The 13,888-nt window shown below is 43.0% G+C and overlaps 1 protein-coding gene across 3 annotated transcripts in view; it reads left to right on the top strand.

Moving 5' to 3' along the window:
* The window catches only part of ZNF521 (zinc finger protein 521), a 293,530-nt gene extending 290,839 nt beyond the window's left edge, over positions 1–2,691 (top strand). For all 3 annotated transcript variants that reach the window (XM_037982429.2, XM_007974407.3, XM_037982428.2), the window contains one exon: positions 1,856–2,691. In XM_037982429.2, the coding sequence (XP_037838357.1) occupies positions 1,856–1,885 (30 nt within the window). In that variant the 3' untranslated portion in view covers positions 1,886–2,691. The remainder of the gene's footprint in view (positions 1–1,855) is intronic.
* The last annotated feature ends 11,197 nt before the right edge of the window (positions 2,692–13,888 follow it).

Consider the following 13,888-nt stretch of genomic DNA (forward strand, 5'->3'; position numbering starts at 1 on the left):
CCTGTATTCAGGGAGCAGGCAGTTTGCTAGTTGCTGTAAAGGATGAAGAGATAACAAACATCTCTAAGATGAATCCCTCTGCTTAAAATACTCCAGTGGCTCCCTTAACCCTACAAGACAGTCTGAGCTCTTTAGCAAGGTGGAAAAGGACTGCTCATATTCTTGCCCCAAACCAGCTCCATCTTCACGTCTCATGAGTATTGTTGATTCAGAACATTCTCCAGAAGAATTCAACCAATCTAAACAAGTTGCAGGTCTGCAAACATACCTTGCATATTCCTATTTCATTGCCCTCACCCATGTGGGTCCCTTGGCCTAGAGTGCCCTCCCTGTACTCTCTGCTCATGTTTCCAGCTCTCAGTATGCTGGATCCACTGTGAACCCTTCTCCAAGGGCTAGGCAGGTTTAGGTGTGGCCGTGACATTTCTGTGTTCTTTTCTAATAGACTGCTTGCCATCTTGCTTTATGGTTATGTGCCCACATGACCTTCTTTAGACGTGAGCACTTTGAAGGCATGAAGGCAAGGACCATGCCCTTCCTCTCCAGCAGCCCTTGCCTTGCCAGCCAGTCACTGAGATAGCCAAACCCTCTTTCCTGAGCACTGCAGCGCTATGGCGTGTGCCAGGTGCTGATGTATGTTTCCAATAGATGCTTGTAGAGGAATGAATAAATGAATGAACATCAGAATTACCAGCGTGGGTGAGAGCCAGGCCTACAAATAATCATGGGACAAGACCTAGGATGCATCCTATATAAGCAGTATAAAGTGCAGCAGGAAATCAGAGAAGGGAGAGATTAGTGTTAGATGGGGTGAGGATGAAAGTGGTGATATATTGAGCTAGGCCCCAAGGTTGTAATAAGAAGGGATGAGGGTCAGGGGATACAGGTGAGTAGTGAGAGAATATGGCTCCAAGAAAGCGCAGAGGAGGAGAGTGGAGATCAGGCCATCTCCAGGCTTATGCTCCAAGCAAATATCCCGTAGATCTGTGACTATCCTCCAGGCCTGGTTCTGGAGCCTTCCCACCTGCCGTCCACCCTCAGAGCATGGCTGGTGGTCCTGAGTTGCCCGGCAATCCCAGTTACCCTCTCACAATTTGGAAAGAGGGTGTTCACTCAGAAAGGGGACACGCTAGCATAGACAAACGGAGACCACCAATATACAGTGCAGGCTGGTTAGCTGAGAAAGAGCATCCGGGGACTGGGGAGACATGGCAGGCTACTATAATCTGCTCCTGAGACACGCTATGACCACAGCCCGAAGCCCACCCTTGGCAGGGGCGCTGCTGCCACTGTCCATCATCTGCCAGGTAACTCTGGCATTTCATACCCATATTCAGGGGCAGATAGAGCCCCTGTTGTCAAGATGTTACAGTCTCGGAGGGATTGAAACAGAGGCATGTGTAACCAATGGAGGTCATGCACAGATACATAAAACTGTTAAAACAATGCTACCTGCTTCTTGAACACTGGGTCCGATCTTAATAAGAAGAGATGATGGATGGTGAGAGGGTATTATAGAAAGACATGGCAGAGGTGGAGAAAAGACAAGGTGCCAGCCAGCCATCTCACAGTAAGGAGGCTCCTGCCCTGGCCTCTCCTTCCAGGCCCTCACGGGTGGCAGCAGGTTCAGAAGATCTCTGGGTCTGTTTCTCCCTGGGGAAGGAGCATTAGATTTTTTTTTTTTAGCATTGGAGGGCACGCATGAGCACTATTCATCAGAGGGCAGAAGCTCATTGTTCAAGTCATTATGAATTAATTACATGTATATATGCTTGGTCTGATGAAAATGAAATCACTGAAGTTTGTTTTCCCTCTCTCCCTTTTTTTTTTTTTTTTTTTTTTTTGTTATTTACAGAATCATACAATGACCCAACACAGCAGTTAGTGCAAGTACAGTCTCTCAAGGAGAATTGCTTTTGTGGCACAAAAAGGGAACATGTTTTACTCTTTGCACGAAACTTTCATTGTTAATGTATATTATTCAGAAACATTGTATTGTACCATAAAACTTGTATTATCAAAACTGTTGGATGTTCATGTGTTTGAACTTTTGCGCACCGGATAGACCCCTTGTATATAAAGTGTTGCACATGTATTATGTCGTCTAATACTAAAATGGTCTTATAAAGACAAGTGGACTTGGGCCCTATTCAGGCAAGATTAAAAAAAAAAAAAAAAAAAAAAAAAAAAAAAGACATATGACCAAAATGGCTTAAGATAAAGTATTTTTAAGGAAGAAAGATTAAAAACAACTGTTATACATGAGACTATGGTTGGACTTCCTTTTCTTTACACTTAAGCCTAGAATTTCTCTTTTGGTATATCAGCGCTTAAATCTAAGACTATTTTTTATTGCTGAAGATTCTTCCAAACCATGAAGAGATGTTCTCACAGAACAGAACCCCACAGCTGGATAAGGCCCGTATATATATATTTGTAAGCCTTGCAATGTGACAGGTAGCATCACTATATATGCAATAGTTGTTATGTAGACTGTCAAAGAATTTTTTTTTCCCTGGATACATTTGAAGCTTTGAGTGTTCAAGGTTTTCCTTCATGATTTCATGCAGCCAAATTCTTGAATCAGTTGAACTAACCTGTATGTTACTGTTATTAATGTTTACTCTGCGGTCTGAACCTGGAGATTACTGGAATTGTTTTCCAAGAGGAAATAAATTCAGTTTACCATTAGGTATGAGTGTATTTGTGTGTTTTCTTTCTCTAGTTACTACACCATTAAAAAAAAAATCTAATTGCCTGCACCCTTGGATGTGAAATCTGCTCTTGAGCATATCACAGGCATTCCCTCAATCATATTTAACCTTTCACACTGGGGCCAAATGCATCTGGAAGGATATTCATCACTCTTCATAGGGAAGGAAGCAGACACAGTATCCTTCTACTCTGTCACATACTAACAGGTCACACTGTACTTGAGGATTCTGACATCACAGATGGATGTGATGGCTGTTTTCTGCATAATTTGCAGCCCAATTCATGTCATGCTGTGCAAATCTGAACTCAAAGTAGATGGCTGCAATTTGAGAGGCAGTTTGGCTTATGTGTACTTAAGAAGCAGCATTGTTCATTCAGAAGACAAAGCACAGAGCGAGGAGTCAGATGGTTGTTTGTTGTAGTTCTGGCACTGCCTCCCCATGGGAGTTCCTTCACCTCCTGGCCTTGGTTCCTCCAGCCCAGGAAGGTAATAGAACCTGGTCATCAGCCTTCACCCAGGCGTGCGGCATCTCTGGAAGGTTGCCTCCGCTACAGCCTGCCATCCAATGGTGAATAAGTAGGAGGTCTAATTTCAGAGCTTCTTTTTGTTTATTGAAAGAAGAGAATTGCTATGTGTAATGTGAACCCTGATATACATGTTTAGTCAAAATTGGTAAGTAAAGACCTGGTAATCATAGGCAACCTTCATGCAAACTATGCTGAAAATATTTAAGCCACTGTGAGTTTTTTGACCTCTTCTAAGCTCTGAGATCTTTGAACCTTAAACAAACAGGAATCATCACAGCACTTTTTTGGTGGGGAGCTAAAAGCAGGGAACAGTTGACTTTGTTGTGACCACGTGTCACCAGGAGAACCATTGATGAAACCGAGATTACCATCGCCACAGTGCATAACCCCCATCCCGTGACTCTCGAGCCTTAACCTGTTCCAGGATCACCTAGAGAGCTTGGTACATCCTGGGGTGCTGGGCCCAACTCCGAGAGCTGCTGATTCAGTCGGCCTGGGGTGGGCCTCAAAACTGTGCCCAAGAAATTCCCAGATGATGCTGATATTGCTGGTGTGGGGGCCACACGTTGAGAACCACTACTCTATTTCCAAGGTAGTCGAATACATTAAACATAAGTAATCAAGTGGAGTGGTGGCAAATTACACTATTACATTAGCAATATAAGAAAAGTTTGGTCGAATTTTAAGATCATTCAGAGACAAGCATTTTATAGTGATTAAAGTATGTGTGCTCGCCACAATGTTGTGTGTGTGTGTGTGCAGATGGTTCCCAACTTTTAATGGTTCGGCTTACAATTTTTTGTTTATTGTGGTTTTTTTTTTTTTTTTTTTTTTTTTTTTGAGACGGCGTCTCGCACTGTCACCCGGGCTGGAGTGCAGTGGCGCGATTTCGGCTTACTGCAACCTCCACGTCCCAGCTTCAAGCAATTCTCCTGCCTCAGCCTCCCAAGTAGCTGGGATTACAGGTGCCCACCACCATGCCCAGCTAAATTTTTGTATTTTTAGTAGAGACGGGGTTTCACTGTGTTGGCCAAGCTGGTCTCAAACTCCTGACCACGTGATCCACCTGCCTCGGCCTCCCAAAGTGCTGGGATTACAGGCGTGAGCCATCACACCTGACCCAGCTTATAGTATCTTTATCACGGTGCAAAAGTAATACACATTCAGTAGCTCCTCACGTTACAATGGGGTTACATCCGGCTAAATCCATCATAAGTTGGCGAACATCTGTATTCAGCTTCATAATGCTAGGAAAACCTGCATCTATACATTTCACAATGGATTGCCAGCATGCTATTTAATTAAAAAGCTTTTTCACCAGCTACATAAATAATGAAGTACACTGAGAATATGCAAGTACATCTATAATTAAAATACTCAGCTATATTTTTAAAAAATTAAGATCTCTGGTCCATTCAGGATTTTGCATTTAGAATGAAATAGTCGTGCTTAATAATGATTTTTTTAAAAGCTTTAAAACGTCTGATTATTAATGAGTGAGTTATATTTTACTAAAGGTAAGCTGCTCTGTATTTACAGAAAGCAGGTTATGTGTCAACCCGGGGATATATCCCAAGTTGCCTTTAACAACATTGCCTCTCAGAGACTTCCCAGACTGGAGTATAAAAACCAGGAGTTGGAATTCTTAGGACGCATCAGAGGCTGTGTTTGCCATTCTCCTTAGAAGCCTCCACACGACTGGGCATCAGGCTCCTTCAGCACAGACGCAGTTCAGCCTCTTTCCAGACAAAGCCGGGAGGCTGGAGGAGTTGACCATTATTTGCTCCATAAAACTGGTTGATCCTCCAGTAATTAGGAGGTAGTTCCTACTTAGCAGGTCCTTCCTCCTTAGAACCAGCCGTTCTTTGGGTCATAAATACTGAACGGTGGTTGGAGCAGTCATTCTCCTCATTGGCTTGTTACCTTGTTTATATTTACATCCTACCTCCTTCCCTGAGGATATAAAAAAGCAACTTAAAGATGAGCAAAACATTAATAGGAAAATCAGCATCTTGTGAAGTCAGAGGGGAGAAAATACACTACAGTAGTTGCCTTGTTTTATGCTTCAGTTTTGGTTTTGAGTGCGTTTTAGCATTAACTTGGAGCTTCCTGGTAGTAAAGGGGGGAAAACATCCAGAAAGGAAGGAATATATCAGTTCCTCAAGAGAGAAAATGCTTTCCTAGCACTTAATTCCAAAAGAAATTTCTCCAAGGCCTTATAGAAGGGTAGGTGACCAATATAATAGCCGCTTTTCCTGACCATAATTTTATGACTTAATACAGTGTTTACTTATCTGGAGAAATGCTATTGCATCTATGGTTAGAGCCTAAGATGCTGCTAAACTCATAATATACAGGACAGGTCCGCACAACAACGAATTATCTGACCCAAAATGTCAATAGTACAGAGGTTGAGAAATTGCTCTAATGTAAAGTTGTATGTGATTTGCAACGGCCCAAACTTCTTTACATTGGAAGGACCTGGGGAACTTTAAAAACATCCATTGCCTGAGTCCCACCCCAGAGATCCTGACTTAATTGGTCTCCAGCAGGGGCCGCCAATCCCAGGGCCACAGACCATTATGGGTCTGTGTAGCCTGTAAGAAACCGGGCTGCACAGCAGGAAGTGAGTGGCAGGCAAGGGAGCAGAGCCAAGCTTCATCTGTATTTACAGCCACACCCCATCACTCACATGACTGCCTGAGCTCCGCCTCCTGTCAGATCAGCGGCAGCCTTAGATTCTCATAGGAGCGCAAACCCTATACTGTATGCAAGCGATCTAGGTTGAGAGCTCCTTATAAGAATCGAATGCCTGGTGATTTGCCATTGTTTCCCATCATCCCCAGATGGGACCATCTAGAAGCTTCAGGAAAACAAGCTCAGGCCTCCCAGTGATTTTTTATTATGGTGAGTTGTATAATTATTTCATTATATACTACAATGTAATAATAATAAAGCACACAATAAATGTAATGCACTTGAATCATCCTGAAACCATCCACCCGTGACCCTGGTCCATGGAAAAATTGTCTTCCACAAAACCAGTTCCTGGTGCCAAAAAGGTTGAAGACCACTGGTCTAGAGCGCAACTTGGACATCAGAAACTCCTCAGCTCATTCTAAGGGGGCCAAGTTTGAGAACCACTGGGTTCTGTAGCTGACATTCTCAGGTGAGTGTACCTGACTCAAGACTAGAAATTAGACAAGAACGTTCAAGGAGTAGAGAAGTGGTGTGGGCTTTAGTCTCTCTTTCCTCAACACTGATTTTTACAATGCAGCATTTCATGATTATTTTAACCCTGAAGTAGCACAATAACCAATAGCAAATCTGTGAAGAGGGAGAAAGGAAGAAATAACCCAGAATCCCATCACCCTTACACCTGATCCAGGGATTATAGACTCAGCAAGTGAGAAACCTGGCGCGGGGGCCTCTAGCAACCTGGAGAGCAAATGTCCCCTCCCCTGCCCCACTGTTGCCTGCAGGGAAACAGGCTCCTGGTGCCAGATTGCCTCGTGCCTTCCGAGGAGCCAGCAATCCGGGTGGCTACATGCTATGTTCCAATTTCCAAATGTTGGCAACCTATTCCATTTTTTTTTTTTTATTCAAACTCTGCTGGCCCCCACTGTGTGGGCCATATGAGACACACTTTCAGGCCAGGCTTGAATCTTGGATTGCCAGTTTTGACCTCTGGCATCAACTGTTTTGTTTTGTTTTGTTTTTTCCTAATTATTCTCATTCCAGCCCATTTGAAATGTTTGCTTTAAAAGAACGATATGACTTGTATATAAAAGTTCAAATCGTGCTTTGTTTTCAATTAGCATTATATGCAGTTTTGAAGCTGCTCTATGACCTTCACATTGCTTAATGCTGAACTGAGTAATCCAGCGAATGGATGTGTTCTATATGAGGCTGCCCTTATTTCTGGATATTTAGATTTCAGACAGGTTTTTGGGGGTGATAAAGGATAACAAATGATAGAAAGTTAATATTCTCTGATGCAAGTCAGATAATGCTAAATTCTGTGTTGTGAATGGGGGCCAGATTAATATGCTTTAGAAATCATGTAAATGGGTGACAAGATTGACATTCTACTTTGAAAACTGACAAGCATAACCAGTGTTCCAGCCCCAGTGGAAGGTCACAGCGCCAGAGACCCTCTAGGGACCCCCACAGGCTGGGCTAGGCTTCCCAGAGCAGCTCTGGGTCAGTTTCAGAACATGGACAAGGACTCCAGTGAACCCTCAAGTTCTGCTCTATAGAGCATGGCAGCCTGACTTTGTGTCTGTTTGTGCCTGTTGGGGTGCGACACTGCAGAACTCTTGAGAAAGGAAGCTTGGAAATCCAGATCCCATTATAGAACACCTGCAAATGCTTCTCCATTTAACTTCAGCAGGCCAGAGACACCACCTCCCTTGTGTGGAGGAAGCGCCTACCAAAGACACTGAAAACTGGAGTTCAAGAAAGAGGGATGATTTAGGCTAAAATAGGCCAGCATGGGTTCCTGGCAGAGTCCCAAAGCTCAGGTCTGGTTGGCACTGCATTCCTGGGTGAGTGCCCCCTGAGACTGCAGAGTAGCCTCGACCATCTCTGCCAGATTCCTCTGTAATGAAGTCAGCTGTCAACTCCTTGGGGGGAAAAGCACAGAGCCCCTTTATTTCCAAGCAGGTGTTGCAGCATATTAAAGGTTGAATTCCATCTTGTGCTCACATCCTGAATGAGCCAGTTTGCAGGCAAGCTCAGTTCTTTCTGCAAAGAGGGAAACTTGGCAATGGTGGAGGCTGAGTACTTAAATGGCAATCAACTTCTGGCTCATATCAATTAATTCCTTCATGGACTTCTGCCTAAGTATAGCATCTTGAATTCCCAGCTGCGGCGGCTATGAAAAACAGCCCAAACAACACACGCCACCATCTCAGGGAGGGCGCACCAGCGGAATGACGGGCGACGCTATCTCAGGGCAACCGCGGATGTTGATTTCGGGCTCTCTCTTTGTTTACCTGCAGAATACGGAGAATAACATACACTCATTTCTCAAGGTGGGGAATTCTTCAAGAAAACATCAACTAAGTCTAAGAAAAATCACTCTGAGGGGAATCACCTCTTTTTGGCTTTAAAATACCTAGATCCAAAGTAAGGGTGACATGTGGGAGCAAAATGCAGGATAGAAAATCAGAGGATGGCTTTATTGTGAGCAATATCTTCTCAGAAACCCGAAAGCCCCATTCCAAAATGACCTCCATCCCAAGGAACCTACCAGAGTCCTGTCCATCTCTGTTCCATGAACAAGGAGCTCTTGCTCAAGGGCTGCAGACAGAGGGTGATGCTCTGTGCCATGTGAGATTTGGCCATTCTTCAACTCATCTGGTTGATGTAGCCGGTATGATTCAGACCACAACATCCACGTGGGGATGTGAACTTTCAAAGGTCTCTCCTCATCTAATGATCTAATAATGTGACTATCGCCAAGGTATAACCAAAAAGTCAAGGTCACCTGGGAGGGGCAAACACATTTTTCCTCTCCTGAGTATGAACAGCACTGGCTTCTCTCCCTCTCTGCTTTCTTTTTCTGAGTCAGTGGAAGAGTCTAGTCCCAAAGCCTTTGGTTCCCTGAGGCTCTTACATCATCCAATATGGTAGCCACTAGCTATTTAAAGATGTGGCTATTTAAATTAATTTAAATTAAGCAAAATAAAAAATTCAGTTCCTCGGTCTCACTAGGAACATTTCATGTCTTTGGTTGCCACATGAGGTCCATGACTTCCATATGGAATGGCACAGATACAGAACATTCTCCTCATTATGCAGAGTTCTATTGGCAGTCCTACCATTCTAACCTATCCCCTTCTGCTGCTTTAACCCCTTCGACGTATAGAGGTCCCTCTTTCTCTAGTTCCTTCAGTGACTTCCTTCCCTCGGCATACTTTCCTTTGGTCTTCAAATGCACTCAGGTTTCTTCACTTCTTTAAAAAAAAATCTTGCTTGACCCTGAAGCCTCTTTACAACACTGTTTTATTTATTTCCTTCATTTTCTTCCAAATTTCTCAAATTTGTGGTCTTCCCCACATCCTCCATTTCCTGACCACTGACTCGCTCCTGACTCACCTGCAAGCTGGCTTCCATCAATCAGCAATGTCCTCTTCCTGAAAATGCTTTGGCCAAGGTCACCAGTAGCCACCCAGTCTTCCTGGTTTTTGTTTGTTTGTTTGTTTTTTCTTTCCCAGTTCTCCTTCTCCTCTTTCAATCGTTTAGTCCATCAGACACCAACTCCCATGTTCTTACTTGGCAATATTTCTATGTTTATTCTTTCGTTTCCATTTCCAATGATAAGACCTTAGGGGCACCCTTATCATTTGCCTGCCTCTGGTCTCTCTCCTCTTATCCCCCTTGTATATGGCCACCATGTATCTTTATAAAACACTTACTTCACATCATTTGCTCATTCAATAAATACCTATGACTCCCAGAGTAATGCAGTTTAAATGAAGTTTGGATCTCTTCCTGCCACTCACTATGTAGCCTAGACTAACTTACTTTGCTTTTTCTAAGGCCCCTTTTCCATTCTTTAATTTGAGGATAAGTATACTTATAAATTATTGTAGCATTTTGCTGATATTATCATCAGTGGCTAGAAATACCTGAAACATATTAGATGACCTATAGAGAAAAGTTTTTGTTTTAACTGTTACTGTCTTTCTTTAATCCAGGATCTTTTTCTGTCCATTTTAGAATCACTGCCTTTTCTCTATTGTAACCTCTTACCCCTCTGATTCCTCTGTACAATCCCTTGTAATCTTTCTAAAAACTACAATTTTTATTATGTCTCCTACCTGTAAGAGTCTGGAATAACGGTCTTCATCTTCCACCAAAAGTTGAATATTCCTTTGACTTTCCAGAGTGTCTTAACTTTGTCCAGCTCTGCACACCATTCTTATACCTTATCCTGCTTCAGCCTATTTAAGCCAATCAAGCCCCATCATCATGCTCCATCATCCTCCCTTGCACATCTAATTCATTCCTTTTTTTATTGTTCCCTTCTATTGATTCCCACTCTGTGCAAAACTCTTCCTTCCTCCTCTCCAGTTACCTAGTCCTGCTCAGTCTTCTGGTCCCAGATAAAGCCCCTCTTCCTTCATAAAATCTAATTTGCCACATTATCTCCTTTCTCTGAATGCCTGTTGCACTTACAACCTAGCTTAGCAATTCATGATTTCCTTCAAAACTAATTTGTCTTCAATGAAACAAAACTAATTTATCCTCAAACTAGATTACAACTTTTTTGAGGATGAGGAATCTACTCTCTATTTTGTTTTATTTTTTAACCTAGCTTTGGTGATTTCACCTAATAAAAGTTCAATAAAGCACACATTGTTCAATTACTAACTTGAATATGGTCCTCAGTTTATCTTAGTTCAACACACATGCGTTATTTGCCTACCCTGAGCCAGGTACAAAGGATAAAGAGGTATGACCAAGATCCCTGCTCTTCAGAAATTCGCAATTACAATTACCCAGAGACTCAGTCTTTTCTCCTTGTTCAACAGTTGCCACCATCCTCATAAACCAGATAAGGAAGAGCATGTGGGACCCGGGTCAGCTTAGACTTGACTTGTAGCCATGAGATATTGAAGTTGGAAGTCATAATGCCTTCCTCTTTGGCCTCTTCATTGATGGTGATTTCAGTTGATGTGTTTAGCACCTAGATCCTGCAACTGGCTGCTCCTGAACAGTCAGCAGCATGCTGCAAGGCAGAAAATCAACTAGATGTGGTCCACACCCAACTGACTAAAAGTATTTCTCTACCACAAACAAAGTCTTGCACTAGAAACAGATCATGCTACACATATTCAAAATGGTTAAAACAGCACGCAAAACTGCATCTGGAAAGGTACCAGATCTATATGTAAATTCAAGCTGTAGCCCATTCTTTCCTCAAAACAACAAAGATGTTGACTGTGATTACAGATAATAAGAGCTTTCCTTCTGATGAAATGAGCATATACTGAACCAAGCATACGATATATTCCCATGACAAATATATTTACACTCAACTCAGAACCCAGAGAGAAAAGAAAATGTCAATAGTTGACAGCTTCTTGGCCTATGAGGTGTAATCCAGGAGCGTAATAAATTCATTTAAGCTTGGCGTTGAATAAATGCATGTTAGGCCTGTGCGTTTTTGGGGACTTTCCCCCAAAACATTGTTTTAATACAATGTCACATTTCTCTGTGTTGCACAGTCCTCCTGCTGCTGTCAGCAGAGACAGGGACCAAGCTAATCCTTTGGGTCAAACCTGGGGTAATTTGCCCAAATGAGTAAAGATACAGACGAAAAAAGGACATCATGGAGGAAAATGCCTGATTGTCAAATGTTGGCAGATAACCATTTCACACTGGAAAATACATCTCAAGAATGTTGGCTGCTGAGAGATTAAAAGTCTAAAAGAAGATGTATTTCCATGGAAGATCTTAATCATGCTGATAAAAGGATAAACATAGTCAAGAGGATATAAACCACATAAAAGGCCACCTCTGTTTAGAAGCTGGAGACTGTTCCCTTCCCCTTATTAATATATTTCTCATCCCAGCCAAATTGGATGCGAAGATATGTTCCTTATTCCTGGTGGATTTTGCAAGATATCAAACGTTTCAGACTTTGCGTGTGAAAGCATGACATATTGGTTAAGACTGGAAATAGCATGTTTCTGGTAGAGTTCAAGTCTATATGAAATACTACACCCTACTGTTTTTGTAAATGCCAGAGTTCCATTGAATCGAGACAGATGGTAGCAGGCAAAGATGCAATCTTATAATCAAAAGCTAAAATATGTCAAAAATATGTTAGCAAGCAAAATATAGCAGATTACTAGCTTCTCATGTCATGACAGCTTGCAAAACATGTTAGGATGTTGAATCTCTACTTATGTAAATAAAGGAGCAGTAAACAGAGCAGCAGCATGGCGTGAGAACTCATGTGTTGACTGTCCCTTCACTGCAGTTTGGGGAACAGAGTGAGCCACGTGGCCCCGAGGAGACCCAGATGGACATTAAAAGGTCTCCAGAATAAAGCGTGGGGATCCATTTTCCTTTCATGAGCAACGAATTTCTCTGTGATACCTAGAAGCCGTTTAGCTAAATTACAGGAGACATTCGAACTTCCCAGAGAGAATTGTGAGGGTTCCATTGAGAATCATCATTCCATTTAGCTCAAGGAAACAAGAGGGTGAGTACCCAAGTACCCAAACTGTACCCAAGGCTTTCTGTATATGTCAATCTCAGCCCAAAGATGTTTCTTTGATCACAATCCTGGTTCTTTAGTGTCTTGGCTAATTTTTGATCAGGGTTGTGGGGTGCGAAGGCAATGTTAATCATGGTTGGGGCAGGGGGAAGAGGAGGTGCTCTTTTTTTTTTTTTTTTTTGAGACAGAGTCTCGCTCTGTCACCCAGGGTGGAGTGCAATGGCGCAATCTTGGCTCATTGCAACCTCTGCCTCCTGGGTTCAAGCGATTCTCCTGCCTCAGCCTCCTGAGTGGCTGGGATTACAGGCTCCCGCCATCGCACCCAGCTGTGTTTTGCTTTGTATTTTTAGTAGAGATGAGGTTTCACCATGTTGATCAGGCTGGTCTAGAACTCCTGACCTCGTGATCCACTAACTTTTATTGAGCACTTACTGTGGTCCAGGTGTTGTGTGCTGCTGTCATACCAAATTAGATTCTCAGCTCTTCAGATGGAGAGAAGATCACTTTTACGATTCCATGCTCAATAGAAGTTCAAATCTGACCCTCTCCCCTGCTCCTGCAGTCAGGGAATCTAGGGAGGGAAGAAAGTGGGTCTTCCATTCTCCCTCCAGCATGGCCCTGCCTGACACCTGGGTCACACTGCAACACAGGCTGCCTCTGTTCTGCACAGTACCAAAGACACAAACATCAGCTCCATTTCTAAATGTCCTTAGAGAATCTGTTGGGGGAAATGTCAATGTATAGAGAATGCTGCATTTTAGAGCAAGAAATATCTATATCTATATATATTTGTATTCATATATATATATAGCGATAGATGACAGATAGATAGATAGATGATAGATAGATAGATAGATAGATAGATAGATAGATAGATAGATAGAGAGAGAGAGTCTTACTCTGTTGCCGAGACTGGAGTGCAGTGACACGATCTCCACTCACTGCAACCTCCGCCTCCCGGGTTCAAGCAATTCTGCTGCAGTCTCCCAAGTAGCTGGGATTACAGGCACCCACCACCACACCCAACTAGTTTCTGTATTTTTAGTAGAGGCGAGGTTTCGCCATGTTGGCCAGGCTGGTCTCAAACTCCTGACCTCAAGTGTTCCCCCCTGTCTTGGCCTCCCAAAGTGCTGGGATTACAGACATGAGCTATAGAGCAAGAAATATTCTGATAATCTACTCGGGTTGGGGAGTGAGGGTCTGAGGGTCTGCTCCTATAACAAAAGATGCTGCCTAAACTGCTGAACATAAACTAAGGAAAGGAGTTTGCATTTTTCCAGAGGAGGAGCCAGCAACCGTGGCCTCTGGAGGAGAAAGGACCGGAGTAGGAAACAGATGGTGTAGCTGCTAAGTCGGGACTTTGGAGATGAGATGGGTCTAGAGCATATTCCTAAGTTTGTGGTGGTGGTG

This window comes from Chlorocebus sabaeus, chromosome 18, assembly GCF_047675955.1.
Source record: "Chlorocebus sabaeus isolate Y175 chromosome 18, mChlSab1.0.hap1, whole genome shotgun sequence".
In the NCBI taxonomy this organism is placed as follows: domain Eukaryota; kingdom Metazoa; phylum Chordata; class Mammalia; order Primates; family Cercopithecidae; genus Chlorocebus; species Chlorocebus sabaeus.